Raw genomic sequence first — 20,499 nt, forward strand, 5'->3', positions numbered from 1 at the left:
TAAAATTCAGCTCAAATATTAATTAAAGCAGCAGGCTTTGGGCTTGGCAAAAACGCAGCAAACGCTACAACAACAACAACAGCAGCAGCAGCAGCAGCAACAAATACAACAAATTCATACAAGGTCAACGGATTTAATATTTTTTGTAAGTGCTTTCTTATACATACATTAATTATCTTATTTTTTTTCGATATAATTTCTGCATTTCTTTTTAATGCACCGCGTATGTGAATCTGCACATGTGCATGTCAATTAAAGACCACCGATTTCTGCTCGCCCATGAACATATTTCTATATCGAGTGTGTAAAAGAAATAACTTATAGATTTATGTGGAATTTGGAATACCCTTTAGGTTCATTCAGCTTAAACCATTTCGAAGAAATTTCTTTTCAAAGAGTTAATACCATTTAGACACATTAGAAAAATTAAAGATGTATGTTGAATATGGAATACCCTTTAGGTTCATTCAGTTAAATCCACTTCTAAGAAATATGCTCTTGAGTTACAGTTGGGAGATCTTTAGCTTACTTAGCAAATAATTCTTCTAGGTACAGCTCGAACCTTCTGTGCTCACATTTCTATAACTATACATTAACTATTCTTAGACCTTTGAAATAGTCTAGGAATATACATTTTTGTAAATTTTCTAAAAACTTTATAGTTTTATTCGTTTTTGTTACAACAAAGTACATTTAATTTTGATAAGCCAACCTCTCAAATCGAATTTAACCAAATTTAATGCAAGACAACCTTAGAGTTACCAAGTGGTGACTAAAATCAATATAGCCTATTGTAAGGGTATGGAAATGAACGCAGCATAGGCAGAGCACAACTGTAATTGGGGCAAAAACAAAATTAATTGGCTGGCAAGTGCGACGCTAGCTGTGGGCACAAGGGGTGAGGGGGGCGATTCGCCTTAGACTTCTGGGTAATGTTAACGGGATGGAACTATCGGCGAAATCGAAATGTACTGCGCCGCGACACCCGCTGGCTGCCGCTGCGAAATGTCAACGGTATTTTTAACGGCTACGTAAACAAACACAAAGGCTGTAATATGAACGAACGGCAACTGTTCGAAGCGGTGTCTGGCAACAATGCATTAATCCCCCCCCCCCCCCCCCCCCCCCCCCCACTACCTCGTCCCAGCCGCTCTCTGCCTGCATGGACTGACATCAGATTAGAAATGCTTGGTATTGATTTTGTGCCATAAGCCATGCACTCTAATCCGGCTGTCTCAGCCGGATGTGCAAGTGCGCAGACACATCTTGTCCAGCTGCTGTCAGGTCAGGTCCAAGGCTGCGAGCACAAACATGAATTATCTATCGTTGGTTCCGTTCACGCCGTGAACCATGCGTCCCTGGTTCATGAACTCAGATTCAGGCCCGAGCTCTGATTCGGCACAGTTGCCATTCACTTGGAATTGCACCAATTTATGACAAAAGATATATGTATGTATGTATATATATTTTGGATTACATTTTAATTGAGTAGTGGAATCTTTTTATGAAATTCGGTTTGAGGTTCAGTTGAGTGTAAAAACTAGCTCGAACCGGTTCAGTTCACAATTGTTTTGCAGCCTCGGTCAGGACTAAGCTGCAGCTGCGTGGCCATAAAGAAATCACACACACACACACGCACACACACCCACTCTTGTAACTACTTGCATAAGTATTCAAGAACACGACTAATACTAATACTAATTTCCACATATCCGCCCGGAGGCATTAGCTCTTACATATTTGCAGCATGTTGGGCGTCGCCTCGCCCCGCCCCGCCGCGCCCCGCCTCGCCTCGCCTCGACACAAATAGCTGTAATAAATAGTCATAGTAACCCAGTAAAACAACGGATGCGAGTAATGATATTTGCCGTTAAAGCCAATCAATCACATCATCAATCAGTCGAGTAGTCAACTAGACAAGCATTTCTTTTTATTGTTAGTCAATCAACAAAACTAAACGAAAAATGTAACAAACAAAAAGCTAACTGTGTTAGCAGGTCGAGTTTATGTCTACATATTTACAAGGCGCACAAAAAACAAACGAATTTATCAAATCTCTTAACCTAACTTGAATTTAAGCTCAAATATTATTTAAGAGTCCTGACTGATTCGTTTTTTTTTCATATCTCTAGCTGCAGCTTTGAAAGTTTCAGATTCCGCAGAGTCATGGTAAAAATAATTCAAAAAAACTTAAAAATAATCAGAACCCAACGAAAAATAAACAATAGCACCTAAAACCTGGCGAATATGAAAACAAAATGTTATATAACAATCAATATGCTGATCAGAAGAAAGAAAGATTCGAACCAAATTGGTTCAAACCCGTTACGTCACCTTCAATTATGATGCAGGTTTTTACTTCTATAACCGTATATATATAACCGTATATATATATATATATATATATATATATATACTATTATCATATATGAATATTGTTATTATTTCCTTGAAGGACATTTCTTTCCTTCGAAGCCAACTGCTTATTTGTGGCAATAGCTCATTACAAATGTGGCAAAAGCAGCTAAAATTGCTTGCAAATTGGCTCAATAACGGTTGTCCTCACATACGACACGTAATTCTCGTCTTGGGAATGGGCCTTATATTATATTAGCCAAAATGACAGCATCATCATCAAAGTTGTCATCCGCTATTGCTCGGCTTTTTTATTTCGCATATTTGATTTTCATTTTTTTTTCTTTCGTATTTTTTCTGTAATCCATTCCTTTGGCCTTGAGAGAGGCCAGAACGTGGCCTTCGTGCTTGTTATGTGTGTGTGCAGGGGAGGGGGAGGGGGCAGGGGCAGAGGGTTGTCCAAAAATAAAAGCCCATTGCACTTATACTTAGACAATAATTGAGATTTTTTTAAAATGTACTCGTATTTGAAGCGGAAATAATGGCATCTGCATGAAAGCAGAAACGTAATTATTTTCTCGTTTGCATTAAATATGTTGAAATGAGCGTATGTTCTATATAGAGGATATATATCCTATATATTCTATATTGCGTAATAATTTGTATAATCCATATCCGTTAAAAAGAACGCAAAGTAAAGAAAATAGTTGAAGGCTACAGGGTATTTACTGATCGATCATAATTAGATTGTAAATAAATTTTATACACCATGCCCCAATACAAAGTAAAGGAAAAAGTTGAAAGGTACAGGGTATTCTCGGGTCGAAAGTAATGAAAATAGTTATAGGCTACAGGGTATTCTCTGGTCAACTTAAGCACTCTCATGCATAATAATTTGTATAGCCCATTAAATTCAATTGAAAGTACAGGAAATAGCTGAAAGAAACAGGGTATTCTCTGGTCGAGCACATTCTACTTAAGCACTCTCATGCCCATTAAAAAGAATTGAAAGTAAAGGAATTAGTTGAAGTAAAAAATGTATGTCACGCCGCTGTGTACAGGGTATTTACTAGTCGAGCACATTCAGTACTAAGCACAACCGAAGATCCGCCATTAAAAGCGAGTATCCCTTTTAACATTTATTGTATGTATTTCTCTCTTGCAGAAATGGAAATCATTCCTGAAGGTAGACACTTTCGTTTGGTGCATGAATCAGAGCTTTCAGAAATTTTGGTAACTTTAGAGCGCTATCTGCCGGAATCATTAAAGGTATGTCCCGGCCGTAGCTGCCACTTGAAATGCACACATAAATATTGGCCGTACAACTTGACAGACACGCCCACACAGCGCAGGTAATTTAAGCAACAATTACCTGCACCAGGGCCAGCACAACAACTGCCGGTAGACCGCACAGACATGCAATCCATCAGCTGACCTCTTTTCACAGTGTACGTCCGATTCAGTTCAATTTTTAACGACCTCGTCGCCTGCTCCGCGCCAGCTCACGTGTAAACTCAGCTGGTAAACTTTTCAAGAATTCCAACTTCATTGAAGTTGGGTGTCGTTTAAAGTTTCCATTTGTTGGGCTGTGCCTCACACGTCAAAGCGAATACTTTTGGTGCCTACTGTGCTTAAAGACCTTGCCTATTAAGTCAGCATAAAGCTCAAAGACCTTGCCTATAAGGTCAGCCGTAGTCCCAAGAAGTCCAAGTTTAGTCCACCTTTTGGCACAGTTGCACCCAAATTTTCAATCAAGTTCCTAAAAAGGTTCTGATTCTGACTCCATTAAACTTTCAAGTTTATTTAAAACTCATTCTTGTATCTTAAATACAATTTGACAAAAAGGTATCAAAAAAGTATTATCTAAAATGAAGTTCAAGTTAGTTTAAAAGACTTGACATATTCCAAAGAAATGGTCCAATTTAAATTATATATATATTATATCTGTCGTTCAACTGACATTCGATTTTGAAAGCAAGCAGCTGAGTGTGACCATATACTAGTAATTACATATTGCCAAACGTGTCCGTTTTATGCTGCATTTCACAACACTGAAGTAAGCAAAGTTAGCGCCAATTTTGAAAATGAATAAATGAACTGCAGAAATAATTTGCTGCTGGTGAAAAAAAGAAATGTTGCTAAAATGCTCGCAGCCCATCGACTAGGATATTGTTATTTTTTTATAAAACATAAAAAGAAACCCTTAGGAAATGCCTTATCTAAAATTCTATACAGATATTAACTTTTTTGAAAATTTCCTTTACAGTTTCATCAAACTATTAAAACGTACCTGAATGATCGTATTTGGGATTTTAAGTTTTATGTTGCTAAAGATTGGCCCGAAAAACCGATAATATTACATTTTCCAGGATGCACGCTTACGGTAAGTACATACAACTTTTTTGTTCTCTTTGCAAAATGATCACTTAATTAATAATTGCATCATATTTTTTTGTAGCCCCACAACAATATATACCAAACATTTGGTATATTTTGTCCATCCGCACAAATCGAACATGTCGATCTGATGCGCACCGAAGATGTACTTATAGATTGGCAGAAGCCATTGTACCTGAACTTTACGCACATCGCTATTATGAATCGCCTGGATGATTTCTATTCGAAAATTGGTCTAATGGAGCGACTGAGTGGTGATATCTATGTGTGCAACAAGCTGAATACGGAACTGGAGCTGGAGCCCCTGCCCGAGGATGCGGAGATGCGACTGCTGACATTGGACAATGTCCAGGGCATACACGATCTATATCCGGCCAATGAAATCGAATGCGTCAAATTATTTGATATACTCGTCCGTGTCCTGCCCGGTTTGGGTATATTCCGTAAGGATACCAACGAGCTGGCCGCATGGATGGTCCATTCATATTATGGCGCTATGTTTTCGATGCAAACACGTCCAGATTATCGACGCATGGGGTGAGTAATGATCGCAGTTGGGTGTCCAGCTTGGCCAGACTCTCACGAAACTCTCCGCTTTCCAGTTATGGCATCCGTCTGGCCAAGGCGTTGACTCAGCTCGTCATCGAGCGCGGCTACACACCCTTCGTTGTCATACGTCCACAGAACGATGCGTCCAGGAATCTATATACAAAACTGGGCTATGTCAAGGCATACGAGACGTGCCGTGTGCGTATGACACCCGATTGCTATGAGGATAGCACCGTGGGCACCATAAGTAACACATCCTATGCCAAGTTTCCGCCACTACCTCAGGGCGAGTGTGTTGTTCCGTTGCGCAAGCATGTGCCCGGCGAGAGTCAGACTGTGGACGACGAGGGCATCGAGGATATGTTGGCTGAAAAATGTGATATCAGCAACGAAGAGGCTAGAGAGCGTAAGACCACAACTGATGAGGGCATCGGAGAGGATAAGTAGAGTGCGGCTCAAAGAGCTGACACACAGAGAGTTACAGATTGATTGGAGCGCTACGCATATATATATATGTATATGGATATGTATATGTACGTAAAGTTGTAAGCACCTAGACCTAGGCGCCCTATAGGGGGGAGGGTATGACGATTGTACTTATTCATATAACAAATTATAGCAAGGCACAAGTGGCGTTAATTTTTTAACAATTATATAAAACAACAACAACAACAAAACTAAAATGAATATCTACATAGTATTTACATGCATGTATGTACGAGTATATTTATAGATGGTATATGAAGCTTCCTCACACAAAGCGCAGCGTGTTTTAATACAAACAAACAAACAAACAAACAACAAAAAATTGCTAAACGAATGAAGAATGTTAGTCGGAAAGGATTTATTTTATATATATAACGAAAACTGAAGAAAGACAACAAAAGCCTAAATGATATTCTACGTAAAGAACTTAAAAATAATAATAATTCTAATAATAATAGTAATGGAACACGCTGTTTATGATGGTCAGATTTTAGAGATGAACAAAATGAAACTTTTTAATTTTTTGCTATAAATGCTTTTACAAAATGAAATCCAACAATTGTCATGAAAACGGCTCAGTGCGTACAACAGGAGCGTATAAATTTATTATAAACTATTATATTAAAACAAAAAAGTATATATATATATATATTAACTCTATATATCAAATTGTTAAAAAAAAAAAAAAAAAACAAAAGAAAAAACTAACACAAACAGAAAACAACTAGAACAAACATAAATACTTCTCTCTGGCTCCACGCAAACTCAGAACAGGTAAAAAAAAACAAACAATTTTTGAGCTAGAAAACGGTTTTGGTACTAAATGTTTTATGGCAAGGGCCATGCGCACAGGCTCTCACTTTATCTAAGCTATATATATATATATATATTTATTTTAGTCTCAAAACTAATTTTGAACATAGATTTGCGATGGCCCAGGCGAAATATTGCTTTGATTTTGAGAGTATGTTATTGTACTTCCTGCGTTTGGACTTATAGGCTTTTTCAAATTTATATATACCCAATCAAGATGGACAAAAAAAACCAACAACAAAATATATACATATATTTTATTATTACGAAATTTTATTAAAATCTATGCGCAAATGAGTACTCTCAATGATTTTTGCTCCTACATGAGAAATATTATGAATAACAATATTTTTGATCCAAACTAAAGAAAACCAAACACGCCAAAGATGTCTTCTGCTTTATTTTAAGTACTTAACTTATGCATGGGTAAAAGAATGGCAATACGAACTCGATTGCACTCGTATGGAAACCCCAATGTTAAATGCCAGTTGCCTTTGCCTATTGAAAATCAATTTCCATTCTGAAAACTCAAAATATACGCAAGAAAATCAAATTAAAAACAAACAAAAAAAAAAAAAACACGACAACGTTATATATTACAACTGCTATAATGTATGTACTCAAATTAAAAAAAAAAAAAAAAACAAAACAAAAACTGAAACAAGCAAATTTAAATAAATACCAATATTGAGACAGCAGAAAGGTCAACAACTTTTTTGTCAGTGTATGCACAGATAAGAAATGCGTTTAGATAACGAGCCAGAATTGCGCTCAAACTTGTTGGCTGATTGTTAATGAAATTTACGTGTACAAACACACACAACTGCGCCAGTTGTGGCCCTGTGTTAATTTAAATAAGTTAACTAGATTTATGGTTTGTATAGTCTAAATGTAGTATGTATTTCTGTATCAAGAATGTCTGCTGGGCACGTGTACATAGTCAAAAACTAGGAACAACTATTCTCTATTGCTGCTGCTTCGGGTTCGAGGGCTTGCTTAGCTGGCTCTTCAAGTGCGCCGCCACATACTGCCAGTATTTACGGCGTATAACATCATGTTTGCTGGCCATGTCATTGCACATGGCGTAGACCTTCTCGGCGCTTTCATTGTCGTTTCGTTGCAGCGCCTGCTCCTGGTACAGGTCGATTAGAAAGGCTAGCAAATATGGTGAACGATTGCCCGCATTATACAATCCCTTGCTGAACTCCACCACCTCGGGATGGCTATTAAGCTGTCCAGTCTCGGTTTGCCGCAGCACTCCCACCAAATAGTTCCACGGGCTTTCATTGTTCTTAATCACACGTATGCGATTCATAGCGTACGCGAGCTCCCGTTTGATTACATCCGGGGTGAAACCTAAATGCTTAACCACAAAAAATCGCTGATTCCATGCGGAGTTGTTGCGCGGATCCTCGCAAATCAAACGATCGACAAAGTCCAGCTCGTCGTCATAGAGGCTATCGAATGGGAATACAATATTTCAAAAAGAGTTTTTCAAAACAACAAAGCTGACATACTTGAATGTGCGTATGGCCCATTGGCGATGCTGCCAGGCATGATAGTTCTTGGCGTTGCCATCGTTGTCCAGCGCATTTTGTGTCAGTTCCAGCTCCCATTTGGGACAGTTCATCATTTCGACAATGACGCGTCTGTGATGCCACACCTGATAGTTCTTCGCATTCTGTCCAATTACCTCCTCCAAATAGTCCAGTTCATCCTGTAAGTCAGCCTTCAGTTCGCGCAATATGTCCCTTCTGTACTGCCACACCGTATAATTGGCGGGATTCAGACGCAACGCTTCGGTGGTCAGCTCCAAGGCACGCTGAGACTTTTCGCCCTTGGCTATAATGGCGCGCATGTAGTCAAATACCTCACGAACTGAAATTTGTAAAACTCTTCAATGCGGAGCACCTTTATATGTGTTTTATATCTTTACATTTGGGCCTATACGCTATGGACACAACAGGATTGGGCCCATCGTCCTGCGGCAGCGGCGTCACATCTGCCCACTCCTTGCGCTCGCTATATGGCACCCACTCGGTGTGCAGATATTCCTCATCAGAACTATCTCCCATCCTATCCTATGCGCTTGCAACTGCACAATTGGGCGGAACACAGTTAAATGCTGGCAAAATTCAGATAATTTTTCGTCAAAATGTTCTCTCTCATAGACACACGGGCTTTGAAAATTCAACAGCTGACTCATTAACCATTCACCGTAGTGCGCGTCAATTTGCCATTCACTGCGAATGGCAACACTTGCGATAAATTTAAGCTATGGGAAAATACCTTTACAGCATATCCCATTAACCGTAAGGCCGAAACAAGAGGCAGTAAGAAAATGACACAAGTTATGCATGACATACTCTTATATTTGTAAACCACATACAACTAAATTTCTATGCATACATTGATGGGATGACTGAGAAAACTCTTTAATCCAAAAACCATTGAATGAGAGCATAGAGCGAAATTTGTTTCAAATTTATATTTGAAATAATTACAGCAATTATGAATGTATTTGTAAAGGTTGCGTTTACAATGAGTGGGGAATTTGTCAAACGTATGTTATTTGAATATATAAACCGTAAATTAATTTTGGATATAGCCAATTTGTTGTGTTTAACATCTATGTTTGTATGTAGGTACTTATATACAGCTAAATTCATGAACAAATCCTTAAAACAAGGGTTCGTTCTCTATCTTAACATCACACTCTATCATGGAACTGTGTGCCAGAAATGCGCTGCCATTTAGTGTCCCACCCAGACTATATTTAGTTGAGTCGTGCTCGTGATCATAGTTCGAGGCCGGCGCTGGGATTAGTTTTGGCAAGGCTGTCGCATGGTCTATGTCACGCTGTCCCGGCTGCATATCCTGCTGATTCATCTCCATTAACATTCGACTGACCTCGGTACGAAATTTCATATTATTCATACTCGACAGCGTTTTCACGTGCGGCAGCAAGCTAATCAGGAAGTTATAGTCGGGATCATCTTTGGCAGCTGATTCCAATGGAGGCACTGGCGTCGTCTTTATCACGTTAGTCGCGTGACCATTCAGATATGGTCCATCTGTTGACGACGATGTCTTGCGGCGTCGCGTACGCTTTGCCGCCGGCGCTTTGGGCAGCAGAGGTGATAACAAACGGGGCGATGATGAGCCATGATGTTCGATGTCCAATCTGGCATTCGACATGTTCGATGCGGACATATCGAAGTGCTGTCTATTGATCACGGACATATCCGAGCCGGAATCATGACCCTGTGGCTCGACCGAGTCGCGCTTGAAAATATCACCCATAATTTCAAAATCAAACGAGTCATCGTTGTCCACATCAATGATAAAGTCATCCAGCCTATTTTCCTCATAATCTGCGCCGTCAATGTCGATGTCAAAGGGCACCGGCGAGAAGGGCACCAGCTTGTCCGGATCGAATATGTTGCGCAGAAATTCCAGAGCTCGAAAGTAGGGCCAATTCGAGTGTTCGCTGCGCTTTTGCTGTATCTTGCGTATCTCGGAGCGATAACTGTCACGCAGTCCTTTGAAACGCTTCTTGCACACAGCCACTGCATAATTTATTTATAGATTAACAACTTAGCTGGCTAATTAATTTAGCACTTGGCTTCAGGCTCACCGTCCATCTGCATTATGTTCGCCACTTCCTGCCATTGCAAGGCGCCAACATCTTTGCGTATGCTCAGCTGCATGGTCGAGTCCCATAGAGCGCGACGTTGGCCAACTTCCACGATCAGGCGAAAGTTATCCAATTTCATTTTAAATTTTGGATTTAGCTCGACTGCGCCTGGGACAGCGGATCCGTGCGCGTAAGGGCAAAAAAAATTGTATGGCGTGTAAACAAAAATGCGAGTGCGTCAGGGCTGCCAATACACGAAATGCAGCCGAACGAAAACGCGTTGCCGCGACAAGCGCTGTGTCCAACACACAAACTACCTACTTGTTTGGCTCTAATTCATAAAGTTTCGACAAGTGTACACAAAAATTAAAAAAAATCACACAAATCGCGATCTGTTTACAGAAACAGACACGTACCGAACTCGCACTGCCGCGACTTTTTTAAAGCATAAAAACGCCGGTTGCCAACCCTGGTCAAGCAGCTGCCGTTCCATTTCGATACACTGTGAATCATATGTTCGGGAAACGGCAGAAACGAAACAGAAACAGAATTGAAAGGAACGAAACTTTAAGTTTTAGCTGTGAGTCGTCGTCCGGCTGTTTGAAATAACATTTATTTAATAACTAAACGAGAAGAATGCAACAAAGCGAGGATGTCAAGGATGATGATCTGCCGGCAAATACGCTGGAGCACTTTGCCGAACTGGACCAGGTGCTCTTGCTGATCGACAGCATGAAGCCCATACAGGACGGCGCCTTTGAGCGCGAGTTTGAGCAATATACGGAGCTGTTGTCCCGCTACCAGGAGCAGCCACATCTGCTGGATCCACATCTGGAGCTGCTGTTGACGCGCCTGCTGGGCAAAATACGCCAAGCGGATTTGCCGGCCGGCGAACGCGATGCCGCTTTCAAGTATTTGTATATCATTAGCAAGGTGCGCACCTACAAGGTGCTCGTCAAGTTTATGCCGCACGAGCTGAGCGACTTGGAGTTTGTGCTTCAGTTGCTGGGCCAGCAGGATCCCAAGGAGTTCAGCAACTGGGAGACGCGCTACATGCTCTTGCTCTGGATGTCCATACTCGTGTTGAATCCCTTTCACATGGCCCGTCTGGATGCCTATGAGCAAGCAGCTCCGGCACCCGCCAACAACTGCGTGCTGAGCAACCACGCCAGCCCAACGCAGACTGTTGTCACAGCCATGCCCAAAATGGAGCGCATATTTGAGCTGTGCAAGCTGTACGCCTCCACGAATGACACCTGCAGCAACATGGCCGCCTTCCTGGCGGCCAAGTACTTTGTGCGCGCCGACATCAAGGACTTGTATTTGGAGCGCTTCCTCGACTGGATCATTGAGCAGCATCAGGCGGACACACTGCAGGTCAAGTTCGGCCAGCTTGCTGCCGTTGCGGCCATACTGAAGCACGGCAAGCGCGAGGATCTGCTGCCATATGCCGACAAGCTGCTCCAATGGATTGTCGGCTGTCAGTACAAGGATGTCAATGATTTTCTCAAATACAAGTACTATGTTAAGATTGTGCAGCGTCTGGGCCTGGTGCATCTGAAGCCGCGCATTGCCAGCTGGCGCTACAAACGCGGTAACTATTTCCACGCCAGGCGAACTCCTATTTTAATCACAAATTTCCACTCCATGCACAGGCACACGCTCGCTGGCCACCAATTTGGGCCATCAGTCGAGCGCTGCAGGGGATTCAGTGACGGGCAATATGGAGACCGAGGAGGACGTCGCTGGTGAGGAGATAATTGTGCCCGATTCCATCGAGGAGGTAATTGAGGAGCTGCTGCAAGCCCTGCGCAGCGGTGGCAACGATATACGCTGGAGCGCAGCTAAAGGTCTGGGCCGTGTAACCAATCGCTTGCCCAAGGAGCTAGCCGATGAGGTTATTGGCTCGGTCATTGACATACTCAATCCACTGGAGCCGCATGAGGCCTGGCACGGCGGCTGCCTGGCCATTGCGGAGCTGGCCAAGCGTGGCCTGCTCTTGCCCTATCGCCTACACGAGCTGGTGCCGCTGCTGATGCAGGCGCTCTTCTACGACGAGATGAAGGGCTACATGTCCGTGGGCCAGCACATACGTGATTCCGCCTGCTACATGTGCTGGGCCTTTGCGCGCGCCTACAATCCGGACGATCTGAAGCCGTTTGTGCAGCTGATCTCCTCGGGACTGCTCACCGTTGCCGTGTTTGACCGCGAGATTAACTGTCGACGTGCTGCGTCTGCTGCTTTCCAGGAGAGCGTCGGCCGTCTGGGCAACTTTCCTTACGGCATTGAGATCTCTACGACCACGGACTTTTACTCCGTGGGCATACGCCATAATTCCTATTTGTCCATCAGCGACTTTATCGCCCAGTTTGAGGAATACCGCCAGCCGCTAATTGATCATCTGGTGCAACGCAAGGTGGGCCACTGGGACTCGGCAATACGTGAACTTACCGCCAAGGCGCTGCACAAGCTCACATATCGTGCGCCGGAGTACATGGCTGCTGTGGTTATGCCCCAGCTGTTGGCCAAGACCGACACGATTGATGTGAACGCTCGGCATGGCTGTGTTCTGGCCATGGGCGAGATTACCCTGGCGCTGCGTCAGCTGGAAATGGCGCCGGATTCGAATACCGTATATCTGTCCAATCAGCGCATTGCCGAGCTGAACGAGCTGGTGAAAACATTCCTGGAGCGCAACTTCTATCGCGGCATGAGCGGCGAACTCATGAAGTTCTGCACCGCCAGCTTTATACGCAACTGCAGCGTCGCCCAGCTGCCAGTCAACACCGAGTGCCTAGGTCAGTGTCTAGCCAAGCATGTTCCGAAATTTAATCTCTATGTATATATATAACTGGGTGTTCCGTCTGACTGACTAACGCACAGTCCGAAACGTAGGAGCTAAGAGCCAGATTTACACTGAGATACGGTGTTATTTGAGGCGGTCTTTTGTACAATTCCACTCGCATTTGTGGAAAATTGGTGGGAATTAATCAACATCCGATCGAATATAGTTGTAAATAGTAACTTATTGTATAGTAGACCGAACTGTGTTTCACACTTTTCGCTAAATCCACCGATCTAGGTGAAAATGAGGATCTCTCGGAAAGGCTCTCCTAAGTGAGCAAATATGAGGTCTAGGGTTGAATGGGAAAATTTAATTTTTCGTAAATTTGAGTAGCTTATTTATAATATAATATACTCCTCACAGCCAGCTGGCAGCAGGTGATCGACATTGGCCTGGTCACCAAGTCCAGCAGCATACGAGACGCAGCTGTGGAGGCATTTGCGGAGCTATCGAGCGCCTACTACTGCCTGGAGTCGCGGCACGCTGAAAACGAACGCATTATCACGGCGTATCTGAAGGGCGCCGACAACGATCTGGAGGAGCACATGCGCATGGGCTATTTGGCTGCATTGGGTGTGCTGCCTGCCTTGATGTTGCGCCAGCATCTGAATGCCGTCTTGGATAATCTGGTGAAGCATGCGCTGGCACCGCAGGGGGCGTACGATGATCACGAGAATGTGCAGACCTACAGATGGAGCGAGGCGCGCACGCAAAGCGTTCGGGCGCTGAGCAAAGTGGTGCACACCGTTGGCTACGATGCGGCCGTTCAGGATTCCTTTGCAGAGCGCCAACACTTCAATAAAGTTGTTGAGTGTCTGCTGCAGGCGATGGATGAGTACACGCTGGACAATCGCGGCGACATTGGCGCCTGGGTGCGCGAGGCGGCCATGCAGGCGCTCTACGAACTGGCCACACAGTGTCCCAGGGATATGTTGACCCCACAGCAGGTGCACCAGATTGTGGTTGGCTTCATGCAGCAGGCGGTGGAGAAAATCGATCGTACACGCGGCCTGGCCGGACGTCTCTGCTGCAAGCTGATACACGCCCAGCCAGCCATACCACATATACGCGCCCACGGGCGTCTACTCGAGATATTCCCTAGTGATGATAAGTCCGTTCTCTGGCTGTTCGCCGATCATACATTCCCCCTATTTTGTGAGCTGCTCGCTCTGCCTGACTACTCCAAGCGCGTCTTGCTGGGACTGACGGCCAGCATTGGACAGCTCACCGAATCTCTGGTAGAGTATTTAAGCATATTTGATTTAAGATAGAGATTTAATAACATATATTTCAGATCAAATATGCTTCGTCTGCACTTTTCCAGTTTCTGCGTTCCAATGTGGATATGGTGCCGCGTTTGTGCGCGGAGATTGTGCAGCTCTTTGAGGGGCACCTCCTGAACGAACGCGTCACGTATCCAATGCTCAGTTTCTTGGAAATACTTATCGGCTCGGGCAGCATTGAGGCGGTTCTGCATGATGAATCCAATCCGTTTGCTGAGGACATTTATCGTCTGCTCAATCTGGAGGTTAAGGGCTATAAGAAGCTGTATAAGACCGCAACCAGCATTAGCACCTTTTGTCAGCTGATCCAGGTGCCCAGGCTCAGCAAGCGCGTGCTCTCCAAAATGTCAGTATTCCTGGGCCTGCAGCATGTCCATGTGCGCAAGACGGCAGCGACCAAACTATATGAAGCCTTGGCTCTGCACGGCGATGTAACCGAAATACCCGAAGAGAATATGGATGAAATCCTAACCTTGCTATCGGAAACGGACTGGACCCTGCCCCTGGTCGAAGTGCGTCCACTGCGCAATGAGCTATGTAATCTGATGGGCATTAAGCCACCCGTTAGCGGTGCAGCAGCTGCTGCCAACAAGCAAGAAATTGTGGCAGATAAATAGATGAAGTTTAACTAATGTACTTTGACTTAACTGTTTCACAAAAAATATATAACTTATTATTTCCAAGCACAAAATAAAACAAAAACGAAATTTGCTTGAAATTTAAATTCGAATTCGAATTTGAAATGTGAAATGAAACATAACTTACGGCAACCCTGGCTGTAGAGTTGCGTGAACTAACTGACAGTGTTAGTAAACACCAGAAAACAGTGGCCAGTTTGTAGTTTATTGTGAATGTGTGTGATGTAAAATTGAAAGTCTTACTAATTTCGCATTTAAAATATATATGTGCTAATACTCAAGTCATATTCTCACTGAGATATAATTCATATACCGACAAAAAACACGAGGTTTTTTTTTTAACTTACTAAACAATAATAAATACATACACGTTTATACTATATTGTTACACAAGAAAAACCAATAGATTTAAAAATCTTGTTGTTGTTGCCTGACACACTAAACGAATCGGTATTATGAGCATTTGGAGTGTGAGATGTTTGTGTCACAAATTCTGTCGACAGGCGCATATATTAGCCAACAGACGGATCATACCCCCGGCACAGCGACTTCCCCAGGTGGTCAACGGTAAGTGGATGGATGACAGCGGGTCATCGACGAGGGGGGGAAGGGGCATGCATCCATATGGATGAGGTTATGTTCGCTTTGTAACCGGCATGGAGATTTCAATTGATTTGTTTTCTTTGGCTTTGCAGGCACCAACCGGCCGGCACACAACAGTTTATATCAAATGGTAAAAAAACGTACGCTCGAGGCACGCACTAAATTACAAGCCAATAAATATCCGAATCACAACGCCTGCATGAAAGTGGCCAAAACCGTGGAATTTGTGCCCGATGTCGACGAGGTTGCTCAGACCACGACAGTGTCCAATTTGCAAGGCCCCCAAATCAGCTTCACCGCATTGCAAGACCCACAATTTCGAGTGGTAGCATCCCATTCATCCAATGCATTCTATTCATTTCTTTGATTGACTTTGTGTTCGTCTTATATCTTACATCTTATTCTTTTTTTGCTCCCGCCTCGCAGGGCTATGCCGACACCAGACCCAATTCCACTGCCCAGGATGTGCTGAAGTCGTCGCAGTGCGAGAAGCCGCCCGCACTGAAGGTCGATAAGGGCGATGAACTGGAGGGCGATCCCTGCGCCGAATTCCATCGGCTGCGTCGCGAGACCAGCATGAGTGGCGGCAGCGGCGACGGCGGCGACGATGACAATAAAAAATCCAACGAGGAAAGATTAAAGCAGTTGAAAATCAAATGCTTTCTTGGCGCCTTGGCCGCCCTGCTGGCAGGTGGCCTGGTATGCATATATATATTATTTCTATACTGTTTCCCCACAAATTGTAACTGCATTCTTTTTAGATTGCCTGGCTTATGTCGCGTCGCGGCAAGAGAAGTGGCGCTGGCGACGATGAAACTGCCGACAGTCCCGAGGAAGCGCTGAAGCGTGCCAAAATATCTGGATTAATATCGAGTATGCTTAAGGCCAACCCACGGCATAGCTGAAAGTCCAATATTAATAATCTTTCATTTGCGTTTAGCGCCTCGCAGTTCGGATAAAATTCCCCAGCATGTGCCGTATTTGATCATTGGTGGCGGCACCGCTGCCTTTTCGGCTTTCCGTGCCATCAAATCGAACGATGCACGCGCCAAAGTTCTGATGATCAGCAATGAATATCGCAAGCCATACATGCGACCGCCGCTCTCCAAGGAGCTCTGGTATACGCCCAATCCCAATGATGATCCCATCAAAGACTATCGCTTCAAGCAGTGGACGGGCTCCGAGCGCAGGTGAGTGCAGAACCCGTTGCTAAGCCAATCGATTCCTTATTGATTTGTTTTCCACTCTATTAACAGCTTGTACTTTGAGCCGGAGGAGTTCTTTGTCGATCCCGAGAAGCTTCAAGACAGCGTAAACGGCGGCATAGCCGTCGCTCAAGGTTTCGCCGTTAAGAAAGTTGATGCACAGAAACGCATTGTAACATTGAACGACGGCTATCAGATCGGCTACGATGCATGCCTAATTGCAACGGGCTGTGCGCCCAAAAATCTGCCCATGTTCCGCGATGCGCCGCCCAGTGTACAGGAGAAGGTAATGGTCTATCGCACGCCCGATGACTTTGATCGTCTGCGCCGCTATGCGCTTCAGAAGCGCTCCATAACCATTGTGGGTAATGGTTTCGTTGGCAGTGAACTGGCCTGCTCGCTGGCCCACTACTCCAAGCAGCATGGGGGCGGCAAGGTGTATCAGGTGTTCCAGGAGAAGGGCAACATGTCCAAGGTGTTGCCCAATTATTTGAGCGATTGGACTACACGGAAAATGGAGGCGCAGGGCGTATGCGTGATACCGGATGCCAGCATAAAGACCGCCACACGGGATGAATCCCAACTGAAACTGGAGTTAAACAATGGCATGTCGCTGCTCACCGATATTGTCGTCGTCTGTGTGGGTTGCACACCAAATACGGCCATGGCTGGTCCCTCCAAGCTGGAGGTGGATCGCAGCCTCGGCGGCTTTGTAGTCAATGCAGAGCTGGAGGCACGTCGCAATCTTTTTGTGGCCGGCGATGCGTCCTGTTTCTACGATCCGTTGTTGGGCCGCAGGCGTGTGGAGCACCATGATCATTCGGTCGTCTCCGGACGGCTGGCCGGCGAGAACATGACCGGAGCGAGTAAGTTAGCAAACATGTTTCCGATGCTTGAGAAGTTTGTCAATGTATTTATCGAACTTATCCTGTAGAAAAACCATATCAGCATCAGAGCATGTTCTGGTCTGATTTGGGTCCCGAAATTGGTTACGAAGGCATTGGCCTGGTCGACTCTTCCCTGCCCACGGTGGGCGTGTTTGCGTTACCCTCCCACTCGGAAAAGCGTGCTGATAGTCATATAGACGTACGCTCGGATGCGAGTAGCAAAAATGTATACAAGAAAATGACCGACGGTCCGGACTTGGTATGCGATCCGAACGAGGCACCCAATTATGGCAAGGGCGTCATTTTCTATCTGAAGAACGATAAAATTGTTGGCATATTATTGTGGAATCTATTCAATCGCATTGGACTGGCACGAACGATAATCAATGAGAACAAAGACTATGAGGATCTCAATGAAGTTGCCAAACTGTTCGAGATACACGCGTAGTGGGGCTTTAGGAACGTGGGACTATTCAATTTACAAGCAAAGTATGTAAGTTTAAGTGGACACTGAAGAAATCATCCAGACGCCCAACGCTCCAAGACTTCAGTTTAATGCATGTATATATATATTAGAACATGTGTATATGTAACCAGCACAGACACAGAAAGGCACAATGCAACATAAATTTAGTGTTAATTTTATTTTTTTGGAATAAATAGTTTTTAGTCACGACCAATTGATTTAACATGCGTTGATCTATTGGCCTAACGACTAACTTGAAACCAAATCCAGTCGAACAAGATTGCTTTTAAGAACAAAGTTTTTGTTTTGTTAAGAGAAATGATTATTATTATTTTTATTAATATCTGTTCCATAGTACATAGTACATAAAACATAAATGCTACCAAGAGTCTTATGAGGGCAATGTAGTCCACAGCCTATTTTAAACCAGGTGCACACTGGCACACTGATAAAAAGTATAAATCAAATAATAATAAAATAAAATTGTTAATTTGTAATAAGCAAACAGCTTAAGTATATTTTTATACAAGTTTCAGTCAATTTTCTTGATGTTGTCTGAGTGCATCCCAAGTCAGGCTTATTTTAAGAAATATTTTATGATATATTTAAAATAGTTACCTTTAGTTACATAGAATTTTGAAGTTCTTTTTTACCTGTGCCGTAAATGTCTCGTAGTTTTTGCCTGCTGTCAGTGTAATAAGAAGCACAATATATATTTTGCCGCTGCAGCAGCTGTCGCGGATTAACCCAGGTGACCGCTTATTAGCGGGTCAGGATTAGCGCCAATTGGTAGGTAGTCCAGACACCGCTGCAGCTGCGCTCTGCGGCAGGTAAATCTCACGAGCTTCTATAAAACAAGCACGCACAGCTTTGTGGGTCAACAGTTGAACAAGACACACAGCAAGATGAAGAGCCACCTGATGAAGCAGAAGTTCGAAGCCGAAAAGTTGTCCTATACAAACACCTATGGCGCCCTGGAGCTGGAGGCAGCCGTTGCGCTCCTCATGCTGCGTTATCAGTACGATATAAGTGCGGTGGGCGGCACAAGCTGCATTGTGGCACAGACCACGCCGCCGCCGCCGCCACCGCCACCGGCAGCCGAAACGGAGAAGAGCACGCCCAAGGAGCAAGTGCGTGCCGTTGTGAATGCCTCGTCGCAGCCGCTCAAGAAACGTCGCATACCGCCGCATCTGTTGCGTCGCTCCCTGACGCCGGCCAAGGCGACGCCCAGCAATGTTGGCAACGTGACCAAGGCCAAGCTGAAGGCGGTGCCCGCGGCGGCATGCAACAAGGCGCTGCTCAAGTCGTGCCGCAATATGATACGCGAATTCCTGGACAACCAGGAGCTGATCTAAGCAAACACCAACAAGGCTCCCTAGGAGCTGTGCTTTCGCTTTTATCAGTTTTGATTTCATTTATTTATTGCATATATAAATTTGTTTCACTTATTTTTTTTTTTATAATAATATTTTTTAGAATATTATTTTTTATATATATATCTATTTTTTTTATACATATCATATCGAAAGATAAGGTATTTTTCAATTGGAAGAACAGGTATTGTGGCGACACTAAAGTGCTAATTATTAGCTATTGGCGGTGTTTAAACTTAGGCATTACACGAAAGAAAACAAACAAAATTATATATTAATTATAGTATATATATATATAGATGTATATGTATATAAGTTTATGTGTGTACTTAAATATGCGGCTAGTTAATAATTAATAATTACAGCTTGTATGCAGAATTTGTATGATAATTATAATGCTAAATGTGTGTGTAAGTGTGTGTATGTGTGTGTGGTTCATAATTAATAAAGTGCCTTGAAAATGTACAAAAAATAAGAGTTAAGATCAATGTTTATAAAAAAAGAAATTGTTATATGAACACCTTTTGCTTATGCACTAACAATTAAAAACTAAATACAAGTACGTAAAAATGTTGTGTGTGGAAGCCAATGTATTATTATAAAATATGTAGGTTTTAATTGCCTGGCCAAAATGTTTAAATGAAAAGCATAAACAAACAAAGAAAACGCGGTTCCATTCATTTTCTTTCGTTTTTCTTCGGTTATCACAATTAATTTGTTTTGAAATGAAAATTAATGGCGTTTGAATTTCTCTCCGTGTGTGTATACATATTAATTATAATTAACAATTTCAAATGCTCTTATTTAATTAATTTTATATTAATTTTTCTTTCTTTTTTTTGTTGTTGTATATATTTTCTAACAATTTTGTTTTCCATGTTACGTGAAACCATTTGTTGAGGCAACATTGTAAAGCTCAAAGGTGACAACACTTACAGGCTAAGGTGTGTGTGTGTGTGTTT

General features: G+C 43.3%; 6 protein-coding genes across 9 annotated transcripts; 4 read left to right on the top strand and 2 right to left on the bottom strand.

Moving 5' to 3' along the window:
• The first annotated feature begins 109 nt into the window (after positions 1-109).
• LOC115759020 lies at positions 110-6,443 on the top strand. 2 transcript variants are annotated; one of them, XM_030699831.1, is made up of 5 exons: positions 110-145; positions 3,521-3,624; positions 4,622-4,738; positions 4,814-5,289; positions 5,355-5,748. In XM_030699831.1, the coding sequence occupies exons 2-5, from the start codon at positions 3,523-3,525 to the stop codon at positions 5,746-5,748; spliced, it is 1,089 nt and encodes a 362-aa protein (XP_030555691.1). In that variant the 5' UTR covers positions 110-145; positions 3,521-3,522. The 2 variants fall into 2 exon arrangements, with proteins under 2 accessions (XP_030555691.1, XP_030555692.1); XM_030699832.1 differs by lacking the exon at positions 110-145 and having other exon boundaries at positions 3,523-3,624; positions 5,355-6,443.
• Positions 6,444-7,468: 1,025 nt separating this feature from the next.
• On the bottom strand, positions 7,469-8,934 carry LOC115758756 (protein farnesyltransferase/geranylgeranyltransferase type-1 subunit alpha). The gene is made up of 3 exons (XM_030699515.1): positions 8,537-8,934; positions 8,118-8,478; positions 7,469-8,057 (listed from the first exon to the last, which is right to left on the bottom strand). Exons 1-3 carry the CDS (start codon positions 8,673-8,675, stop codon positions 7,565-7,567), a joined length of 993 nt encoding a protein of 330 aa, XP_030555375.1. The 5' UTR covers positions 8,676-8,934; the 3' UTR covers positions 7,469-7,564.
• A 60-nt stretch (positions 8,935-8,994) lies between these two features.
• Positions 8,995-10,654, bottom strand: LOC115758755. Its single transcript, XM_030699514.1, has 2 exons — positions 10,238-10,654; positions 8,995-10,169 (listed from the first exon to the last, which is right to left on the bottom strand). Exons 1-2 carry the CDS (start codon positions 10,374-10,376, stop codon positions 9,280-9,282), a joined length of 1,029 nt encoding a protein of 342 aa, XP_030555374.1. The 5' UTR covers positions 10,377-10,654; the 3' UTR covers positions 8,995-9,279.
• A 143-nt stretch (positions 10,655-10,797) lies between these two features.
• LOC115759313 (tubulin-specific chaperone D) lies at positions 10,798-15,120 on the top strand. Its single transcript, XM_030700223.1, has 4 exons — positions 10,798-11,831; positions 11,893-13,035; positions 13,446-14,320; positions 14,377-15,120. Exons 1-4 carry the CDS (start codon positions 10,874-10,876, stop codon positions 14,980-14,982), a joined length of 3,582 nt encoding a protein of 1,193 aa, XP_030556083.1. The 5' UTR covers positions 10,798-10,873; the 3' UTR covers positions 14,983-15,120.
• Positions 15,121-15,438: 318 nt separating this feature from the next.
• On the top strand, positions 15,439-18,467 carry LOC115759314 (putative apoptosis-inducing factor 1, mitochondrial). Of its 2 annotated transcripts, none has more exons than XM_030700225.1 (7): positions 15,439-15,570; positions 15,699-15,736; positions 16,033-16,305; positions 16,368-16,479; positions 16,547-16,796; positions 16,863-17,677; positions 17,746-18,467. In XM_030700225.1, exons 1-7 carry the CDS (start codon positions 15,459-15,461, stop codon positions 18,144-18,146), a joined length of 2,001 nt encoding a protein of 666 aa, XP_030556085.1. In that variant the 5' UTR covers positions 15,439-15,458; the 3' UTR covers positions 18,147-18,467. The 2 variants fall into 2 exon arrangements, with proteins under 2 accessions (XP_030556085.1, XP_030556084.1); XM_030700224.1 differs by having other exon boundaries at positions 15,699-15,931; positions 17,746-18,464.
• Positions 18,468-18,808: 341 nt separating this feature from the next.
• LOC115758872 lies at positions 18,809-19,577 on the top strand. Of its 2 annotated transcripts, none has more exons than XM_030699664.1 (2): positions 18,809-18,953; positions 19,033-19,577. In XM_030699664.1, the coding sequence occupies exon 2, from the start codon at positions 19,070-19,072 to the stop codon at positions 19,517-19,519; it is 450 nt and encodes a 149-aa protein (XP_030555524.1). In that variant the 5' UTR covers positions 18,809-18,953; positions 19,033-19,069; the 3' UTR covers positions 19,520-19,577. The 2 variants fall into 2 exon arrangements, with proteins under 2 accessions (XP_030555524.1, XP_030555525.1); XM_030699665.1 differs by having other exon boundaries at positions 19,049-19,577.
• Positions 19,578-20,499: the final 922 nt, after the last annotated feature.

This window comes from Drosophila novamexicana, unplaced genomic scaffold (genome assembly GCF_003285875.2).
Source record: "Drosophila novamexicana strain 15010-1031.04,08,12 unplaced genomic scaffold, DnovRS2.1 tig00000193-arrow-pilon, whole genome shotgun sequence".
NCBI lineage: Eukaryota > Metazoa > Arthropoda > Insecta > Diptera > Drosophilidae > Drosophila > Drosophila novamexicana.

What these genes read in the sequence shown, in the direction of transcription:
- LOC115759020 (XM_030699831.1), top strand. Translation starts at nt 3,523, where the DNA reads ATGGAAATCATTCCTGAAGGTAGACACTTTCGTTTGGTGCATGAATCA. An exon ending in TTCCAGGATGCACGCTTACG is followed by an intron (nt 4,739 to 4,813) that starts GTAAGTACATAC and finishes ATTTTTTTGTAG; the next exon opens with CCCCACAACAATATATACCA. An exon ending in CCAGATTATCGACGCATGGG is followed by an intron (nt 5,290 to 5,354) that starts GTGAGTAATGAT and finishes TCCGCTTTCCAG; the next exon opens with TTATGGCATCCGTCTGGCCA.
- LOC115758756 (XM_030699515.1), bottom strand. Translation starts at nt 8,675, where the DNA reads ATGGGAGATAGTTCTGATGAGGAATATCTGCACACCGAGTGGGTGCCA. An exon ending in CATAGCGTATAGGCCCAAAT is followed by an intron (nt 8,479 to 8,536) that starts GTAAAGATATAA and finishes TACAAATTTCAG; the next exon opens with TTCGTGAGGTATTTGACTAC. An exon ending in TGGGCCATACGCACATTCAA is followed by an intron (nt 8,058 to 8,117) that starts GTATGTCAGCTT and finishes CCCATTCGATAG; the next exon opens with CCTCTATGACGACGAGCTGG.
- LOC115758755 (XM_030699514.1), bottom strand. Translation starts at nt 10,376, where the DNA reads ATGAAATTGGATAACTTTCGCCTGATCGTGGAAGTTGGCCAACGTCGC. An exon ending in GAACATAATGCAGATGGACG is followed by an intron (nt 10,170 to 10,237) that starts GTGAGCCTGAAG and finishes TAAATTATGCAG; the next exon opens with TGGCTGTGTGCAAGAAGCGT.
- LOC115759313 (XM_030700223.1), top strand. Translation starts at nt 10,874, where the DNA reads ATGCAACAAAGCGAGGATGTCAAGGATGATGATCTGCCGGCAAATACG. An exon ending in CAGCTGGCGCTACAAACGCG is followed by an intron (nt 11,832 to 11,892) that starts GTAACTATTTCC and finishes CTCCATGCACAG; the next exon opens with GCACACGCTCGCTGGCCACC. An exon ending in GACAGCTCACCGAATCTCTG is followed by an intron (nt 14,321 to 14,376) that starts GTAGAGTATTTA and finishes CATATATTTCAG; the next exon opens with ATCAAATATGCTTCGTCTGC.
- LOC115759314 (XM_030700224.1), top strand. Translation starts at nt 15,459, where the DNA reads ATGAGCATTTGGAGTGTGAGATGTTTGTGTCACAAATTCTGTCGACAG. An exon ending in ACTTCCCCAGGTGGTCAACG is followed by an intron (nt 15,571 to 15,698) that starts GTAAGTGGATGG and finishes TTGGCTTTGCAG; the next exon opens with GCACCAACCGGCCGGCACAC. An exon ending in CCCTGCTGGCAGGTGGCCTG is followed by an intron (nt 16,306 to 16,367) that starts GTATGCATATAT and finishes CATTCTTTTTAG; the next exon opens with ATTGCCTGGCTTATGTCGCG.
- LOC115758872 (XM_030699664.1), top strand. Translation starts at nt 19,070, where the DNA reads ATGAAGAGCCACCTGATGAAGCAGAAGTTCGAAGCCGAAAAGTTGTCC.